The 20,972-nt window shown below is 34.6% G+C and overlaps 1 protein-coding gene, 1 long non-coding RNA gene and 1 pseudogene across 2 annotated transcripts; all 3 read right to left on the reverse strand.

Moving 5' to 3' along the window:
- Positions 1-12,384: 12,384 nt before the first annotated feature.
- Positions 12,385-15,743, reverse strand: LOC119189904 (annotated as a pseudogene).
- LOC119189905 lies at positions 15,722-17,633 on the reverse strand. The gene is made up of 4 exons (XM_037440716.1): positions 17,540-17,633; positions 17,115-17,175; positions 16,650-17,038; positions 15,722-16,557 (listed from the first exon to the last, which is right to left on the reverse strand). The coding sequence occupies exons 2-4, from the start codon at positions 17,123-17,125 to the stop codon at positions 15,752-15,754; spliced, it is 1,206 nt and encodes a 401-aa protein (XP_037296613.1). The 5' UTR covers positions 17,126-17,175; positions 17,540-17,633; the 3' UTR covers positions 15,722-15,751.
- Positions 17,634-17,911: 278 nt separating this feature from the next.
- On the reverse strand, positions 17,912-19,069 carry LOC119189906. Its single transcript, XR_005112667.1, has 3 exons — positions 18,966-19,069; positions 18,665-18,852; positions 17,912-18,012 (listed from the first exon to the last, which is right to left on the reverse strand). It is a non-coding gene; the product is annotated as an uncharacterized LOC119189906 (long non-coding RNA).
- Positions 19,070-20,972: the final 1,903 nt, after the last annotated feature.

Raw genomic sequence — 20,972 nt, forward strand, 5'->3', positions numbered from 1 at the left:
ACCGCCGCCGAATTCGCATGCACCCTTATTGCTTATGAACCCAGCATAAACTTCTCTTTCCCAGGTCAAAGTGTAATGGACCCTTGTAGGTTCGTAAGACTGCATGTCTAAGCAACTGAGTTACAAGTCCAAGTATCGATTATTTTTCGATTTTGTAATAGTAAGGCTTAATGTATCCTTTTTTTCTTAGAAAGAATCAATTACATACTAATATCTCTTAATAAGAAAAAACTGAAAATGTAAACAACGAATCAATCACATAGAAACAAAACAAATCACCGTCAGCCGGCTCCAAAAAACTTAACAGTCGAAAGCAATGGTTGGCACGTACATAGTATTCTGCGACCATCGATTGTGAGTGTGCTCTAATCGTTCATTTTTATCGAGTCGGGCCTCGGGCGTGATAGATTATCCTTTAGCTTCCTTTTTCCTTTTAGAGAGCGTCGACCGTCGGCTACGAGGGGGCGGGGTGAGACGTGGTGTGGGGGGGCTGCACGAACCGCTGCACTGAACCGCCAACGTCATTGCCCTGTCAACTGAACAATACTAAGCAGACGACGTTACGTATACCAGTCAATACGGAATAGGTGCTAAAATAAAGCGAGGTCACTGAACTGTTTTAGCGCAACCGCTTTTTGCTTTAAAACCTCTGCAATACCTACTGGTCATCGATAGTTTCCGATTTCAGGGTTTAAAGGCGTGTTCTTTATGTGTTTATGTCATGTCGATACATAATTAAATGCAATTAATGAATCGAAACAACTTTCATATGGATTTGTTTAATATTAAGGTATCAAATTGTGGTCACTAAATTCGATTGACTTATTGTTTACATGACTACATACATAAAACAAAGAATACCTGTAATGGGCTTTGTAAAAATAGTTATTGTAACATGATGATATAAACTGATTTTATCTTTATCATTCAATTGCGTGGCCAATACTCATATTATAACAAACAAGCACTATCAACAGAAATACAAAACCAAAACTCATTATAATTCTCAGCCACAAAAGGTTAGCGACGGCGTGTATATTCACAAGTTGAAAATACATAATTACATCCTAATAAGTAATCAATTAATAGCTGATGTTAATGTGGTAAACAAGTAACAGCTGCGGTGTGCGATGAGGCGGCGCGAGGTGCTTATAATGTAATGTCTAGTCTAGACTCATGCATGCGTCACCCTTTGGTTCTCACGCAACGCGCTTTCAAAATAACTGCATTTCTTTTACCAACCTTTTTGCACGATTCTAATAAAAGTATTTATCATTTGACATGACATATAGCTCACAGTTAAACTATAAAATAAATTAATGAGCACGCGTAAGTTATAAAAATAAATAATTGTCGTTATAAATAGTGTCTATAATTATGTATGTTGCATAGAAATTATAACATTAAATGTGGTTATTTTATATGAAACTGTATGTTTTTTGCTGTATAACTAAGTTATAAATTATAGATTACTACCTATATGTCGCTACTGAGCCTTCAAACGCAACGTTTATTATTTCCTTTGTTTAATATTCCTTAATAACTAAATCTCTTTACCCAACAAATTATAGATCAAGCTATTTTCTAGGAATTCAAGACTCAACTACCCCGTATTATACTTACTAATAGTCAAAAGTAAGCTTATCAAATATAGAATACTGTATTAAGATTCGAAACAAAGGAATCATACCTACCTAGATAAAAATATGAATTAGTATTTCACATCGCTATTAAGTTGCGCAAACTTAACATTACCTGTGCACGTCCAATGTATCTCCATTTCTCTTGTAGACACAACCACGAACATTTTATACTAGAACATTAGACAGAACCCAATGCGTCATAACAAATTTCTGGAGCTGTAGCTTAGTTGGTGCAAGCCCACGAGACCGATGTAAGGGGGATGGGCTCCCTCCCTCCCACGGCCCCCACGTTTCCCACGCAACGACCTTTGTGCCTCGACGATGCACTTTGACAGACTTTACTAATTCAATAGATGGACGCTGTGTGGCTTGAATCTTTTTGATGTTTAGTAATTAGTTTTTTTAATTAACTTAACCATTTCAATTATTGATTTGTTTGCTCTGTTACGTAGCTACTTTATTTGATTTTTTGTTGTATTCCTTCCAGAACATGTTGAAGTAATAATATTTCGATATAATTAGATTTCCTATTAACGTCTTGTGTAAGGTCATATGTTGATAAGGTTTTACTGAACTTCTATAACAACCTTAAAGTTATATGATTGATGATAATTATAGTTTAGGAACTCTTGTTTCTCTTATAAATGAGATTGTTAATTATTATTATAGGTTACGAAACGTAGAAAAACTATTTTTATTCTTAAATATTATGTATTATGGATTTTAAAAAAGGATCGAACCTTTCAAACATTCTATCTACTTTAGTGTGAGAATTGCGCTTGCGTTTGCGTTTTTGTTCGGTTTTTATTTGTGACTGCAAGTATCCTTTTACAGTTATCCAATTAAAACCATTCTTGTTTATTATATGGAGTATGCCAACTCAACTGCATGTAAACTAAAAGAAAAATCTACTCTAAAAATGAAATTGATGCTTTCATCATACCCAGGTAAGAATTTCTGTTTGAACGCAATTGCTTCAGACTTTAAAAAAATCGTTAGTAACATTGTTTGTTGATATGGTAATGAATTGGAAAGAGTGACTAGATTTTGGCAAAAAAAATCTCCTATTTAGTACTAAGGTATCAGACTCTAGAAAGTTGATTACCCAGAACAGGTTGCTGACGTACATCGAAAGTGATATATTGACAGGATCTATACGAAGTCAATACATCGAAATGTTTTATTTAGACAAAGGCATGTAATACTAAAAGTTAAGCCCGTCAAAATTTGATGCCTGCATGATAATGCCCAAGAAAAAGAGAGAAACGAAGACAATCAGATAACCAAAACCTTAGAATAACGATGTAATGAAGGGCATTTATGAATTTGAATTTGGAATTACGAGAAGCACTCACGAAATCTCCTTTTAAAATATTTTTTGCAGGCGTGATAGGTGCCTGTAATACATAATAAACAATATAAATATATCATGTATCGAAGCACGTTATTAACCAAAAAAAACGGTACATCTTCAATTAAAAGCTCCACTAAGAACGGCAGTACATACCAATTTCAAATTTAAAATTCGAAGTGTCCTCGTACCATGAAATGAACGTTACGGAACGAGGTAAGGACGGCTGCGAGCAAAGCGGGCGAGTGGGCCGTGCAGGGTGGCTGGCTTGTTTTAGTCTGTTTGGCCCTACGACCGCCGCACAAAGACGGCCGATCCGCACACTAATTCAAAGGAGATCGATAGTGCATCCACCCAATGCGCCCTTTAATGCCAACCTCATCATGTGCCGATAATTAACATGTTTTGTTTGTTAAATATTCTGATATCCGCAATACTCCGTGATTATAAAGTTCAGTAGCTTAATTTAAAATTCTGTTGTTTCTTAAGCACATAAAATTGACATACATTTTGTTAAGTACGAGTATGTTGACATTTGATTTTTAGGATGCAGTAACAAAACAAAGTTCCATAAAAGTTTCGCCACATCGTACCTACAGACTTTATAGTTATATTTTCATAGACTTTAAAAATCATATTATACTCCAGAAATTTGGAAAAGAACTGTCTTTTAACTTGGTCACAAAGAACAAAAAAACCTAGCATAAACCCAAAACTATTGTACACACCATGTCTTAGAGAATAGATTTTAATGATAGAGCCATATATGGTAAAGTCACAAAGACAATTATGCTACATAAGACTTCTGCTACATAATAATCGATTTCTTATCCACTTTTATTATCTATAAATATAAAGAAATATAAAAAGAAAATATTTCAATTCGCTCATTCCTGTCCTAAAAAACTTTAAACTTATCTTTAAATCCTAAGAAAGGTATAAATACCAAATTATTTACTATATACCCGGTCACTAACCTATACTCCAAGCAGTGTAAAGATGACTAGTTCTTCGTGTTTTAGTTTCCAGCAACTTTCGCTAAAAATACAACGGTAAGTTCATGACATTTTCTTAGATCGCTCCATGTCTTGGAAATGCTCTATCTACAGAAAAACTTCAATTTCTCAAAGAAAATCTCGATATATTCAACAAAGAAAACCCGACTACACAAATATATAAATTTTAAGGCTTCTAAAATGTTCTCTAATGTATTAAGTTACGTCTATACAATTTTCCTTATAATATAACCTTTATTTATTAATAGAAGAAATCCATATATATTTTATATATTATAGCTATTGATTTGAATACCCAAAACATAGTTTCCTAGTTCTAATGTAACCTGATATAACCACATAATGAAACACACTTTTTTTGCTCTCAAAATTCAAATATAACGACATAAATATTATTAACTTATTATTAATCTAACATTATGCAACAGCGAAACATGTATCCTTTAAAGTACAGTCTCGATTCTAACGTAAATATATTTAAAATATCCTTTACGTAACATACGTTCAAAGAAAATACTAAATGAAAGTGTTTCGTTGCAGCGGATTCATTTCTTGTAAGAACTCTAAACGACCTTCGAGGAGGGTGGTAGTTCAAGTTTCAGTTTCAGTCGCAGAGGGCGCCACCCACCCGTCTCGGAAAATTTGCATGATTAGACGCGCCACTAGATGCATAAAAGAAACGAGCTAGAATAGAAGCTAAAGTAATAAGTAAAAAGACTTGCATTACTAAATTACATCTTCCCAGACAAAAAAGATTTTTAATAAGAATATTTTAATTAATGAAATATTCAGTCATTTTATTTGGTTATTTAATTTACCTAATTAAAATTATAGGTGATCATTTCTCGTTGGTATTGGTTTATAAATTGGCACCCATTGTCTTAGCTACTATGCGTTTATATAATGTACCTACTATGTTTCGACTAACGACTCATCAAACGAATGATTCGAAATACGATTTGAATACAAAACCATCGAGTATATACCTAACGTGAACTAAAACCAATACTTCACAAACCGAAATTGGAATCCACAACAAAGGGACGTCAAAGAAACTAGCAAGTGCACGCGTGCAAGCCAGCATAAAGAACGAACGGTGCACGGCCGAGGAGCCTCGTGCGTCCATTACCCCCCCGACCCCCCGGGCCCGGCTGGGGTGCAGGGTGGTTGCCGAAAGTGCGGGGGTGGCAAGCATCTCGCTCACTCTCGAAGATGCATCGAGTTTCTGGACGTAACCACACCGCGCTGCCGTAATGGTAATGAATTTCGTCTCTATTTGCGCAGTACACGTTGATCCCTATTTAATATAATTTACTTTGGACTATACTATACGCAGGTTTTCAGTGTTTTATTTGCAAATGGTTCACACAAAGGTATTCACATTATACATATAAGAATGACTCATTTGCAAAAGTTAGAGACCACTTTTAATAGCGCGATAACTTCAAATTTTTTCGATCTGTACCCTCACATGTTTACTTATTCATAAAGTATGTAACAATCATGTCTAACAATCTTTATAAATAAAAAGTAAATGTTTGTAACCTGACAAAATTATTACTAAAACAAATACTATGTAAACAAAGCTGTGGAGCCGCGTCGAATAGATTACAAAACACAGTGCGCACGTATACATTAAGGTCCCAGATAGGATTACGAACACAATAGCACCTATGATGTATTTTGTTGTAAGTACCGAACCCAGTCACGACATGCCCCTGCACCGATAAATCGCATTATGGCCCACGTGCAAGGAATACATTTTTAATCTTGTTTCCTTTATATTATCCGCCTTAGGCAAGCTGCACTGTTCCTCTAAAAGTACTAAATCTATATAAGATACGTTTTCATAGAAATTTTAGGTATATATAATTTAAAAGAAAACCCGAAACTATAATATCTATAAATAATGTCATATGATCTTGTTAATGACTCAAATATGTTTGCAGTAAACTTAACATCGTACATTTCCCGCTTTGGCGAAGTAAACGCCGTACTCGACATGTAAACATATCATCAACGGAACGTTACCAAAAACAAACACCACAAAAATCGCGACGACGTTAATAACGCTCACGTTGACATCCATAGCTCTTTTCATTCGGTATGAGCCTGTACAGGCTGTGTCAAAGCACGTAATTAGTATTTAGGAAGGTGGTAAGAAAGGCGAGGTCGTGGGCCAGACGTCGGGTATCGATCCGACGACCTGCCCCACGCTCTACCACCCGAATGGGTGGAAAGTAGGGGGCCACGCACATCGAGCCACCAATTGACACACTTAAGGTAATACTTGGCACTTACGATGTCGTCTCAGTATCTGAAAAAGAACGCAAACTAGCCTTTTGCGTATACACCATCACACCGATGCAACCAAAAAACATTACGGAATCTCTTATGAACTCAATCACTAACGAACTTTGAGGATTACCTGATATAAAAGTGAATTAGCACGGATAACATTCATAATGTTATTGTATATCAACAAGAAACGAACAGAAAACAGCTGAAAGTTACAGAATGCTCGACCCAGTTGGCGCCGAGCCCGCCACTTTAATCGCAGCGACATTGCGCGGATAGGGAAACTCTATAATATAATAAAATAACAAAACACCTCAATCCAATCACAATATTGCTCCTGAAATATTTGATGTAGGGTATATAGTTAACAGAAACTTTAATTAGTTGAAAAAATAAATAATTACTATGTTATCATTCTCAATGGCAATGGAGACAGAGAAGAATTATAAATGTAAATTTTAATGGTTAACAGTGGTTACAACATTGACGGCAAAGTCCACCATCATCAAAGGAATTCTAAAGATAATTAAATTCAGAAAGTTAGTCATGCCATGTTTCTGCGTAGTCTCTTTATTCCTGTTACAAATACAAGTTAATTCTCTGCAAAAACTTTATGAAGTCCGATCGTTAGTATAAATGACATAACTTACTCGGTGCGGATTTTATGCGCTCGTTTACCCAATTTGCCATTAAGTACATAAGTTTCTTTTGTGATCTACTATCAATAATATAAAATCCCGAAGATACCTAACTTCAATTAAATTAATATAGAAACAAAACGGCGTGGAAATAAAATATGTAGGCACACTAGATCAAATTAAACTAATTTAAATACGTGTCAAATTTCTGTTGTAACGTAAATTAATGTTTAAAAGAGCAACGTTACAGTATATTTCTCGAGTAGATCATTTACTGCTTTTCGAACAAGCAGTAGAATAAACATTTCCGTAAACTCCTTAGTAAGTTATAACATGTTTTGAAAACAAATTTCATATTAATTTAAATTTTTATCATCAAAGTCAAAGTCAAATAGGTTATATGAAAATCCAAAAAAATAATTCAGACATGTGACCCAGGGAAACAAAGTACCAATCTTCAGATTCAAAATACATCCTTTTATCTTTCCTACAATGGCGGTACGTTCCCAAACTAAATTCTTTGTTCTTTATAAAGGCAATTTCCGCCAAAGGAATTACGGGTGAAAATAAGCAGAGCACGCAGATTGTCCGGAGCGACATCGCGTCGGCACTGCACTTTAGGGGGCTCCAGAGTGGGGTTAGACATCGGGGGAGGCCGAAGGGTGGCGTAAAATCACCCGCAATCATTTATACCCAAACTGCCTGTGGAATTACTAGCCGTCACAAAATTCACAAGACACGTTCGCTAGCTTATTTAGTTTCTTGCTCTTTTATCTTGCTCTTTATGGCGTTACCAATCAGAGTCTACATTAAAACCTGAAAAGGTTAGACTTCAATTTATCTTAGGTATAAATAGGTAGGTATAGATAATAAGTTGGAATAGATAGGTACTATCCCAATTGCAATTTTATATTCTGGTTTGACGAAAACTTCAACTTCATTTAAGTACTAGACGTCGTGAAACTTACATGCGATGTGTCGATGTGCAGAATCTGATATTAAAAAACTCTTATTAATGTAAAATTCAACATTTTGCGATGCACTACTGTATACAAGCAGGTGTGACGCTTCCTCATTATCAAGTACTAGCTTTTGCCCGCGGCTCCGCCCGCGTTATAAAGTTTTTCAGGCTAAAGTTTTCCCTTATAAAAGTAGTAGTTTCCCGGGAGCCTATGTTCTTCCCAGGGTCTCAAACTGTCTCCATACCAAATTTCATCTTAATACGTTGGGGAGTTTTTGAGTTTAACACGTTCAGGCAGACAGATGCAGCGGGGGACTTTGTTTTATAATATATTTTTTAGAACTTTTTAAGAGGTACCATCCCGTCATACATCATTGTTGCATAACTTTAACCGTTTACGCAGCGCACGCAACGGGAGCTCTCAAAACTAATAATTTTTCCTCGATTTGCAACATGTTTCATTACTGTTCCGCTCCTATTGGTCATAGCGTGATGATATATAGCCTATAGCACTCCAGGAACAAAGGGCTATCCAACACAAAAATATTTTTCAGTTCAAACCGGTAGATCCTGAGATTAGCCATTACTGCTTCGCTCCTATTGGTCATAGCGTGATGATATATAGCCTATAGCGCTCCACAAATAAAGGGCTATCCAACACAAAACGAATTTTTCAGTTGAAACCGGTAGTTCCTGAGATTAGACATTACTGCTCCGCTCCTATTGGTCATAGCGTGATGATATATAACTTTGAGCACTCCACAAACAAAGGACTATTCAACACAAAAAGAATTTTTCAGTTTGAATCGGTAGTTTCTGAGATTAGCCATTACTGCTCCGCTCCTATTGGGTATAGCGTGATGACATATAGCCTATAGCACTCCACGAACAAAAGGCTATCCAACGCAAAAATATTTTTTCTGTTGGGACCGGTAGTTCCTGAGTTTAGCCATTACTGCTCCGCTCCTATTGGGTATAGCGTGATGATATATAGCCTATAGCACACTCCACAAACAAAGGGCTATCCAACCCCAAAAGAATTTTTCAGTTCGAACCGGTAGTTCCTGAGATGAGACAATACTGCTCCGCTCCTATTGGGTATAGCGTGATGATATATAGCCTATGGCACTCCACGAACAAAGGGCTATCCAACACAAAAAGATTTTTTCAGTTCGAACCGGTAGTTCCTGAGATAAGACATTACTGCTCCGCTCCTATTGGGTATAGCGTGATGATATATAGCCTATAGCACTCCACGAACAAAGGTCTATCCAACGCAAAAAGAATTTTTCAGTTTGGACCGGTAGTTCCTGAGATTAGCGCGTTCAAACAAACAAACAAACAAACTCTTCAGCTTTATATAATAGTATAGAAGTATAGAAGATGTAGAAAATTATTTACGTCGTGATAATTACTAGTTATTAAAATAAATAACAACTAAATCAAACAACAAATTAAAGTCCATTTCATCATCATGATTGCGTCTATTACAGCCTAACGTAAGTTGACGCGCTAGTGTCTCTATTTTCCAATCTACCCCTTGTGATATTATTATTATTTCTTTTTTTATTTTACTCATTTTGCTCAGTGTAGGAAATATATTATAAAATGTAAATATACTATTGTACAAAACCCAGTAATAATATGTTCTACAAGTTGTTCTAAATCAAAAAATAAAAAATAAAATAGCGAAAGTAAATCATTGCTAGTCCCTGCTTGTTTTTTTTTATTACACGGCATTTTACAATTGCGTAGGTACTTAAGTCTTTGAATCTACGTTTTCATTGTGATCTAAGTTCAAAGCTTTATAATTTTTTTTCAAATTCGAAAATATTTGGCTAAACACGCGCAATTCGGCATGAGTCATATTTATGTTATTTATCCAAAGATTTTACAGTAAGTAATATTAATTATTTTTTACGTAAGATTATAAGACGGTAAGTATTGAGATCATTTGAGCTGCGCGAGGCCACGTGGTAAGATACGACGTAGAGCTATTTGTGTCAGGAGCTTGCATCCGTGACCTACTTTCAGACCACCCCTGTCCGGGCCCCTCCGCACTGACATATATTTTGGGGTAGGTTACGTCAAGTCACCCATTCGGTACGGTTTTTTCAGCTTACTTTTAATTATTGCGATCATGAGATTCGTCTATAAAAACAAATCCAATGTAACTTCAATGACATACTTAAGCTTTAAGTGTAATTCCGTAAATTATGTTTAATGTGTGTAGGTGATTGTTATTGTAACTTTTATTGATATTGTACCAGATGGACCATCGAAAAGTGATAAAGCCTTTGGTGATCTTTACCTAGAGACTATTAAAAGTAGGGCTAATAATTTTTTTACTAACGACATTGTAGGCCCTATAATAATGCCTCCTCGTACAACTATACTTCTTTGTTATAAAAAAAGTATTTTTTTATGTGTTAGGCCACAGATTACATAGTGCTATGAAACTGGTAAAGTGTATAATAATGTATAATGTAATAGTAACAGACCCATAAGAGTACCGTAGGTAGTTGAATAGCTGTAGCAAACACTGCAGTAACTTTGTTTGAAGCAAAAGAAACATAGGCACTATGGAAAAAAAATACATTGTCTACCTGTCTATTGCACGAAGTGCTTTAATTGTTGAATGTAATTGATTTAGATCGTGAAGTTAAATGCTAGACTATTTAATTCATAAGAAAGAGTAGCCTGTGGTGTCGGATTCGCCGGTCTTTAGAAACAGCTTTAGGTTGCTGGAGAAAAATATAGGTAATAGAAATAATAGTAAACAGGTGCCTAAATGTTAGTGCCAAATAGTTCATACAATGCTGTCACGATTATCTATAAGTAATGGCAATATCTAATTAAACAAAATATCATAATTACACTCGACGCTCCACTAATTCAACCGGCAAATTAAACGCATGCGCTAATTATCTCAATAATGAGCTTAACGAGTAGACCTGAACGAATCATGCGTGCTTGTGATAAATAACTTCTAAATAGGTATTGTATTTTACAAAAAAAAATAGCCACGTTGACTAAAGTCAATTATACGATATAATATTAGGTATTTATATGTATTTCTTAGAGTATGTGTACTTGTTCGTGCGTCATTCAATACACCAATACTAAGTTGTATGCACAATACTGTACTCGAGGTTTTAATTTTATAACATTATATTAGACTATAACATAAAATTAAAACACGGCGGTGGTCATCTTCGACGCATTGGGGGCTACATATTCCTCCGGCAACAAATGCCTAACCGTTCTGTGCAACCACCTGCGTGGTACCGCCTAGTCCAGCCCGTCTCACGTTATAGGGGGCGCTCAGGTATCTTCAACGTCAACAGCAGCGTGAGATCTAATCACCAAACACCGTAAGTTACCGATGTTTCTTTTTATTATGTTATTTTTAGTTATTATCACTAACGATCGCTTTAAAGGTGACGGCAAATACGTGAGGAAACCTACATACACACTTGAGAAGTTTTCTACAAGAATTTCGAAGGTATTGTGAAATCCGCCAACGCTCTAGTCCAGCGTGGTGCACTAAGGCCTAAAACTATAGCTGTAGGAGCATGCTCAGCAATGGACAATATATAATAGTCCTGGTATGTCATAAAACAGGTGGATATTTTGAGTGGATTAATCTGTCATATGATAAAACCCTCCCTATTACACCGATAGCCTTAGGTTTTGCAAAAATTTTCAACTTTTCTATTGCAATTTCGGTTGCGTGCAATTTCATGATTATACGATGCGTACATGAGGAATCTTGTTATCAAGCTAGGAAAAGCAGAATTACGGTCACGGCGGCTAATCTCGACCAAGAAGATAAGCCAAGTAGGCATAATATATTATAGTACAAAAGTGTATGCGCAGTACACAGGTACACTCTCTATTCCTCCACTCTTATAGTCCGATGACGGCAATCCGATATCACCGGAGAGATCAGGCGCACGATCAACTTTACGTGGTTTCCGAGGCACGGGAATACCACACGACCAACCTCCTGATACCAAGCTGCGACTGAGTAATTTTTAAGTTGGATAAATCCATTTACAATTATTTTAGCCCGACCCAGGATTCGAAGCCAGGACGTCAGCGCGGTGATTGTACTCGTATCGTCTACAATTACAACTTCGCCACCGAGGCAGTGACTGAGGTGTGTAGATATACCTACACTGAATACGCCCATACACATAAGGCTACCTTATCTTAAAAATGCCCGTTTATTAGGATCACGCATATATAGATAAGTACGGCTTTGATTATCTACAGTTTTCTTTCTTTCACGATATAACATTACGACATGGACGAATAGAAATTCTAGGAGAGAACTTTCCCACTTTCTTATTATCCACTTGACACTTAAAAACTTACCGTATTGAAATAATTTATACATTTTTACTGTAGGCAATATATACAATTATTGAGCTCAAGTCTAAATAGGAATTCACAGGCGAAGTAAAACTCCAAGGGTGGTATAATACTTTTTTATTCTGTGGCTAGCACAACATATTATAACCTATATATACTTAAACATCGTAACATCGTACTTAGTCATAAAAATCAAATAACTTACCTATGTGTCTAACACATATAAATATAATGTTATTTACAAACCTAATCTTAGTCATGACAAGTACGTACAGCTTAATCGTCTAAACGAACCCACATTTAAAGGCGGTAAACGCATTTGGTCGCATGTCGTAGTTGGATTGCTTCATTTTAACAAAATAGTTCGTATTCTATACATAACAGATCTGTATTGAACAGCCAGCAATATGTAAATAGTTTATTAAGCAATACAATTGCGACATACGTATTACAAAACAATTAACAAAAGGCTGTCCTTATGCGAATGAACATCGCATACCAATGATTCCAAACGTAAAGCTATATTGCTTAAAAATGAACTTTACGTACATAATTAATTTATTAACACTCATCGTATTTCAGGTATTTTTAAATAAGAAATCAAAAGTTATAAGAAATCAGTAGTTAAAGAAGTAAATAGGTAATAAGAAACATCTTGTTAAAAATAGGAATGGCCATTCTACAGCTAAGCCTGTTTGGTTGAACACAATTGATTATTTTGATGCACATCTATGCCCAAAATCAAACAGAAAGCGCATTTGCAAGGCTAATTCCAGAAACAAAAAATAAATATTATGTATCTATAATTTATTACCAACGTCTTTGGTGTAATTTCATAAGCTGTAGCTATATATACTATAAATAGGCACGGTTTTTATTAAGGACGGCAAAAATAACAAGTTTGAAAAATCTGGAACTAGCCTAATTATACAATTATCAATACGTATGTCGATAACGAAGTCAACAGTAGCGTTAAGACTCATCTAGACGGGGCAATTATTGATAGCAATAATCATCAGTAGATTATTGCATCACCTGTTCCGATGCAGACAACTAAAAACTATTTTGAGTATCTGTCAGTGTCGCCTTTCTGTATGTTCTGAAATTCACTACATTCTTTCAGGAATCGTACGTATGAATAAAAAAAGTTGCTTCTATATAAGTTTTTGGAAACGAACTATCTTTACAAAGTTTTAAGGTGAATACGATTTATTAATGCGAAATAATTTATTTCTTCTCCGGTTAGGACCTATGAGTATCAAAATTCAATACGCGATTTTCTAAAAAATATAATTTATGATAAAATAATATTTTATAAGTATATATCGTATTATGATACAAATATATTTTTTACGAATAATAATTTGCTATGGACCATGTAGTTTCGTCAAAACCGTCTCAATATCTATGTTTCGAATGTTTGTAGAGGCCAAAAGATACTGGGCATCTGGTTTTATTTTCTTGCTTTCATTTGATGAATCATCGGAATCAATGCAATTTTTTCTCTTCCGTTTCTTAAATTCAATTTTTTCGTTATCTTTAATTTCTGGCTTTTCTTCTTCCAAGATTATTTCTGCGGTAGTAATTTCATGGCTATATCTTCTTGGACTGCTCACCTTTAAAGGAGTGTCTAAACTAGTCAGAGTAGAATCAAATATTTCATAGCATTGCGCTCTTATAGGGTCTTTAAGGGGGAGTATAAAAGTTTCTCAATATTTGATATCGATTCCACAGCGTCGCGCATTTCTTTATCACAAATAACTCGATCTTCTTGACCAGCCTCGATATCAAACAAAGAATTAAAAGGAGTAGCTCTTAATCTAATAGCAATACCATCTTCTATACATACTTCCATAGAAAACGTGTCCTTTAGTTTTGCCAATGGCTGCTGATTTGGATAAATCGTCTCATCACCTTTAAATGTTACAGAGCACCAATTGTTAGATTCTTCATTGCTTTCATGGACAGACAATTCTATTTCTTCGTCACCATCTATATTATCAGGAACAATTTGCAACTCATTATTAATACTGCTGTCAGTATCAATAGATTTGTCAGATAATATCATTTCATGAATTATCTGATCTTTTGGCTCTGAAATATTTTGTTGCATTACTTGCCGAGATTCATTACGGGGTGGTGTATCCAATAAATCTTTTTCAATAGTTTTAGCAGTTTCTTCGTCAAATCCTCGCCTAACTAAATGAGTTTGCAATACACTACTACTTTCTTTGGCGTTTACGTTTATAACCGTAGTTTTAATATATTCTTGGATCTGTGATATATCTTCACTTTCACTGACATTTTCGGAACTTCACTTGTCTTTGCATCTTGTGAACCATCATCAGACCATCGTAGATTCAATTGTTCGGTGTCTGAATCTTGAGTATTTAAAGAATTTGTATCACGAGTGACATTTTGTAGTTTTTTGTCACTTAATGTTTCAGGCGAATTATGTTCAGAATTTTCTGAATTAAAGGTTTTACTACAATGAAGTTTTCTTGGAGTTGAAGACTTCCTGCGCGATTTAGCGGGAACAGATGTTATAATGGGTGTTACATTTATATTTTTGTCTTTACTAGATGTTCTTTTTCTCGGCAATTTCGGTGAACTACTTTGCAAAGTTCTTTTTCTTGATTTGCCTGACAGATTTTCTTTGGTAGGTGTAATTCGTCTTGGCTTAATTTTCATAAAGGTTTTAGGCTTTTGTTTTACAGCTGGAGATTTCTTCTTTTTAATGCCCCTTTTACTCCTTTCAACTTTAGATGTCTCATTTGCTTTATTAACTTTAATTGTTTTATCTTTATCGACTACCCGATCTTGCATATTATCCGTATTTGAACTTGCACTACATATAGAATCTACGTCGGTCTTATCGTCACCATCTCTTATTTTGGTGCTTGTAAAATACGACACGTTCTTAGCACATTGTCGTACTGGCCTAGTAGTTCTCTTATCTTTACTTTTATCTTTTACTAGATCAACATTTTCGTCTGCCTTCGATGATGTCACGGGACATTTGAATTCTGGGACTGGCAAATAGTCTTGATCATCAGGTTTATAATAAGAACCTCCACTAGAATAATCGGTTGGTCTTGATGAATATGACGAAGGGGTAGCTTGTGTTATTTTTGGACTATCAAAAAATCTAGGAGTAGGTATATTCATAATCTTAATGTCAGACATTGGTTCATCTGGCATGTCTGGACCCAGGCATCTTGGCGTTTCCATTTGTATATCATAGAAAACTTGTTTATAAGGTGTTTCTAATAAGTCTGAAATATTTAATTTTGCACCAATTGCATTTTGCAAAGCGATTCGATCTACCTCAGGAGTGTCAGTGCGTTCTTCGTTATGTTTACTCTCTTCGTCGATACATTTCACATTACAATTTTCAACTTCTTTTTTTGTAGTACTAGTTAAAACTGATCCCCTTTCTGCGGCAGGCTTAATATTTATGGTGGGCTTTACAGGTATGGCATCTGGCTTGATAGTGAGATCAGGCTCATCTTCTTCCTCAAGTTTTCTCTTACTTTTTCTCCGTTTATTTTTTTCAGAAACATCTTTTTCAGCAGTCTTCTTTTTGTCATCTTTTTTCTTTTGGTAGTTTTTGTTTTTTGCTTAGTTTTAACTTTTGATAAGACTTCCTTATCTTTTTCGATCATAGCTCTTAAGTCATGATCCCAATTACCTTTTGTATATGTTACAGTTTCTTTATTATCATTTGCAGGTTTAGTAGTAACATTTAGGACGTTTGCTATTTGTTTATTGTTTTCATTTAAGGCAAAGTCAACTTGTTCTGACAAAACTGTACCAATATTTTGACTAAGAACAAAATCAGAAGGTTTGGTGCTAGGTTGCACAGAGTCTTGTTCTATGATAGTTTCATGTAAAACTCTTCTAGGAGTAGTAAAATCCAAAACTCTTACGTGCGATGTACGACGAGGTGTCGAAGAAGATTTTCTCAAAGGGGGAAATACCATTGGCGTACTAGTCTCTGCTGTACATGCTTTGACTCCATCTTTAGGCATTGAAGTCATTTTTGGTTGTGCAGCAATATCTACAGTCTTGATAAGACCTACTTCATTTACAGCAGTTTCTGCTTCTTTAGCTGTTTCTTCTTTTTTATCATTTTCTTCAGAAGAATTTGATGAAACATCCACCACGAGAGGACTCAAAACTTTTTCAGTGCGACTAGTCGGCACTGATATAATATTAGAACTTTGAGACGTCACGGAACTAAACTTCATGTTTGTAGACAATTGGGATGGATCTGAAACAGCCGAAAACTAGCTTAGTAATTGCTTATAAATCACATTTTCAATCAATATTAAGGTTGTTACCCAATAAACTCTATAAGCTTACCTGATGCTGGAACAACAATAATAGTAGGCATGGCCATAATCTCATCTTTAGTAAAACTTTGTTGTTGCATATTTACAGGATGTGGTCTATATGCAGGTGTTCCATTGATAACTAAAGTTTGCAACAAAGGTGTGGATGTAGCATTTCTTAATACAGGGATTAGTTTTCTTTCATTACTATTTATGGCATTATCAACTTTGATGTCAGACAATATCCTAATTCTTTGTTCATCAGTCTTTGGTTTAATTTTGCAATATGTTGCACAGACAGTAGCCACACTTGGTTTAGGTTGTGGTTGTATGTTTTTATTAATGGACTCCATTTTAAAAACTATCTGTGATTTAGAAGTTTCTCTGTGTTTACTTATATCATTATTAAGTGCAGGTGATCTGAAAATATATAAAATAAGAAAATGTGTATTTATTTGTTTATTTATTCTTTAACAGTTATAAAATAATTACTTACTGGAAAACCATATTTTCTGAAGTACTAGAATCAGGTACAGTGACACATCTTTTTTCACAACCTGCTAGAAAACAGAAATACTAAGAAAATGATTGATAAAGTAAAATTAATAAAAATTACACACACACACACACACACATATTATCACGCATTTATCCCCAAAGGGATATGCAGAGAGCACAACCTAGGGTGCCCATTTTTCGCTAAGTGTGTTCCATCCCATGCCGTGATAGAGAGCGAGCCCATCGTCATATCGGGCAGAAATTCGACTCTAGAGCGAAACTAAACAGAAAAACCCAAATATCACTTTGTCTAACCCAGGATTCGAACCCAGGACCTCAGAGCGCTGCCGAACCACGCATGCAGTACAACTACGGCACCAAAGCAGTCAATAAATAATATAAGAAAGAAAAATTGTAAGGTACCTTGGACCCCAGAAGCAAAATCTTGAAATGTACTAGCACTGGAAATTCCCTTATTATCAGATATGCTATTATATCTGTTAAACACTCCAGAATTATTCTTCAAATTAAAAGAATAGACATGAGGAAAAGTATAGAGATTCGGGGTATTTGATCTACCTGTAGTCTAGAAATCGAAAGTTACGTTTCCTTTCCATTCTTATTTAAAATTTTATGCAATTGCAAACTAGTCATACAATAAAAATATAAAATCCCAAATTATATCATCTTCTAACGTTAGATTGGTTCACTTACATTTGAATTAATACCCATTTTTGAACAATTAGCAACTTTTGAATGTCCAGGTGCATTTTGTTTTTGCAGATTTTGGTTGTTTTACACTTAAGTCATTCTGTGTAGGAGTTACATTAGGTGGTATAGTTGTATTTCTCTTATTTGATCTTTTGCTTGTGATTTTCCAAGATTGCCATGATTTCCTGAAAGAGTGAAAGGACAAATTTTATTACCACTCTAAAAGGGGCACAAAAAATGAAATGCTAAAAATCTCTACTGTTAAATTCTTGTTGAATCAACCAACCAAAGAAACCATAATATGGTTTCTAATCAAATTCATATTACCTATAGTTCTAAATAATGGAAATTATTCATAAGTTTTATCAAATAACCAGGTATTATGACAAAACTCAAGAAAATATTTAATATGATAATGTGAAAGTTTGTGCAGACATTTTATACTTCAATGTTTTAACAAAATTTACATGAAAATATACTAAATCAAGGATTTAAATAAAGGCTACTTTTATTCGTAATATATAAAGTAAATTTTTTATACTGTTTTAATCCTTGAGCTAAAAAGCATACGTAAAATCTGAAAAAGCTTATACACCGATCAGGTTTGTCTAGATGAGGGTTCTCCAAGTGGGGTACGCAACCTGCGAACCCAACTTTGGGAAACCCTGACCAATGACTAACAGGTACATGCGACACATGTTTCTTTAATTAGTTTAAAGGTTTGCTGTCATCTGGAATCTTAATGGGGGTTGAGTGGAGCCCAAAAAGTTTGAAAAAAGCCTGGTCTAGATACACTACAATTGATATGAGAAATTATCAGTTCATCCTTTAAATTACCTGGCAAATCTGTCAATGCAGTTGTCTCAATAGAATTCTGCAAAGTGCTTTCTTCCGCTTGAGATGCATTTTCAATGTTTGAAGCATTCCAGGTGTTTGGTTGACCTTTACAGATGCAATTTGGCAGCTTTAATGAATTACATATCTCACACTGTGCAGTTTGTAGTGTAATATTTTGTTTATCAAGGCTGGAAATTTTATGAAAACAAATTAAAAAAATAGACTTTAAAATATAACCTCAATAAATGTTAATTTTCCTCTTTGAATAATATTATCTTCAAATATTTCTAAAATGTATCACCTGTTTTTCTCTGCTATATCCTGGGCAAGTAATTTGTTATAATCAACATTGTCTATAAGAAATTTTATAATTTCTAATAGATTTACACATCTGAACAATTTCCTCTCAGTGTGGCGGTTTGCAAGTTTCCACTGTAAAACAACATACAAAATAGGTATTTATGCACAATAAGAGGACTCTTACATTTAGTATGTTCAGTCTTGTCTGTGAGAGTTGGTGTTAGTTGCATGAAGAATATGAAAATAAACCAGTTTCCAATATTTGATTTTATACAACAAAAAGTTTTCATTATACATTACTGTTACATATTACCTACTTTGAAACACTACTTATTATTGAGAGCTAGTTGTACACACATCATATTTTACAACCAATATAATGATATCTTAACACATAAGTATTCAAATAGAAAATTAAATTTGTGAACACTGCATAATAATAAATGTAAAATTGAAATTACATACATGATAAAAGATCTTACTGAAACTAGTTATAGATCTGGTCTGTGGATAGCAATAATTTATACTAGAATGAAAAATATTGGCTAGAATATACAAAACTGCTACTCAAATATTGTAGTACTATACTAAAACAGTACACTATCATCATAGAATTATATGAGAAGTTATTGAACTACACTAAATACTACAAATGTTGACATTTCTAGAATTCTCTGATGATTTAAGTATACATTATATTTTCTTTTTTCTCTCATAAGTATCAAATCTTTAAATTCAAGTCATTAAAATATAATTTTTGTCCCCTTATGCTAAAGCACTTCACTGTGAAATAACCAGTCTGAATGGTGCAAAAGGGTGTGGCATATTGTCAAAAGCAAATTCTGTGTTTGATAATAGTATGTACTCCAATCACTTGGTGTTTTTGCAAGGTATGTTAACATCTTTGGAAGTAACAGATGAAAATTATCAGCACATATAACTATACATTATAAATAGATACCAAATTAACATTTTATTATAATTGAAATTTAGTTCATAATATTCCAACACAGTTAGGAAAGTGACACAGTACTCAGTCACAGTAACAAAATCACTTTGCAAAATATTAACTAGGTGTATTCCCTTAGACCCAAGAGTAATTGTCCTCTTTATCTCTTAAAGCCATAGTTCTACAGGTCTCTAACAATCCCTTCGAAACTTTAAATAATTTATGTTTGTGAGATTGTCCAATAATCCAGTGTGGAATAGTAAACATGTTTTGTTTGGGACACCATTATGTAATCAAAATGCTATGGTAAACAACATTTCAGTATAATCCACAATGTACACTAAACGTACTCGTCTTCTTAAAGTTCATCCTCAAGAACGTCGGTTTAAATCAAGGCATTTCAGTTAGGCGTAATTGGTGAGACTGAGGCATCAACACACCCCATTTATGATAAAGGGTTTAAAATGTACCTAGCATTATAAAATGTTTTCATTGTAACGTTGTATTACATACCATATATTTTACAGCTCTATATTCCACGCTAAAACGTTCTTGAGGGAAGTCATAAATATCCTGTCGTATTCATTACGCATAGCGTCCAAGTATGGGCTCGCTTGTAAGAACTCATCATATGCAGTCATCAACTGCTCCTCAGCTAGATACCCTGTAATAACGGAAACCAATATAATTTTAAACGTTAGGCATAAAGCAATCCTAACTGATTCCCGCCAAAGCTGTACTTACCAAGAACGAGTTTTGCCAAATCTTGTGAAGGAAAAGGTGGTATAGCCATTTTAATATATGCAAAGTACGTTGTAGTCAAAGAAATCCTTATTTACAACTACATTTATAAAGATACAATAAAAATACAAGGTAGGTATACTTCTGGATCCCACAAAACCACGCACATCACCACAATCAGTAAGCACAAATTGAAAAAGCGTAGCTTCACTTGAAGCTTCCATAGATACAATCTGTGTACAAAACAAAATCTACATAGATTAAAAACAAATACCATTTGATCATAAACGATAGGCTGGACTTTACATTCCGTTTTTT

The sequence above is a fragment of the Manduca sexta genome, chromosome 20 (genome assembly GCF_014839805.1).
Source record: "Manduca sexta isolate Smith_Timp_Sample1 chromosome 20, JHU_Msex_v1.0, whole genome shotgun sequence".
NCBI classification, from domain to species: Eukaryota; Metazoa; Arthropoda; class Insecta; order Lepidoptera; family Sphingidae; genus Manduca; species Manduca sexta.

Coding starts and splice junctions, on each gene's coding strand:
- LOC119189905 (XM_037440716.1), bottom strand. Junction 16,558..16,649: donor TATTGTTGTTCCAGCATCAG/GTAAGCTTATAG, acceptor CGGCTGTTTCAG/ATCCATCCCAATTGTCTACA.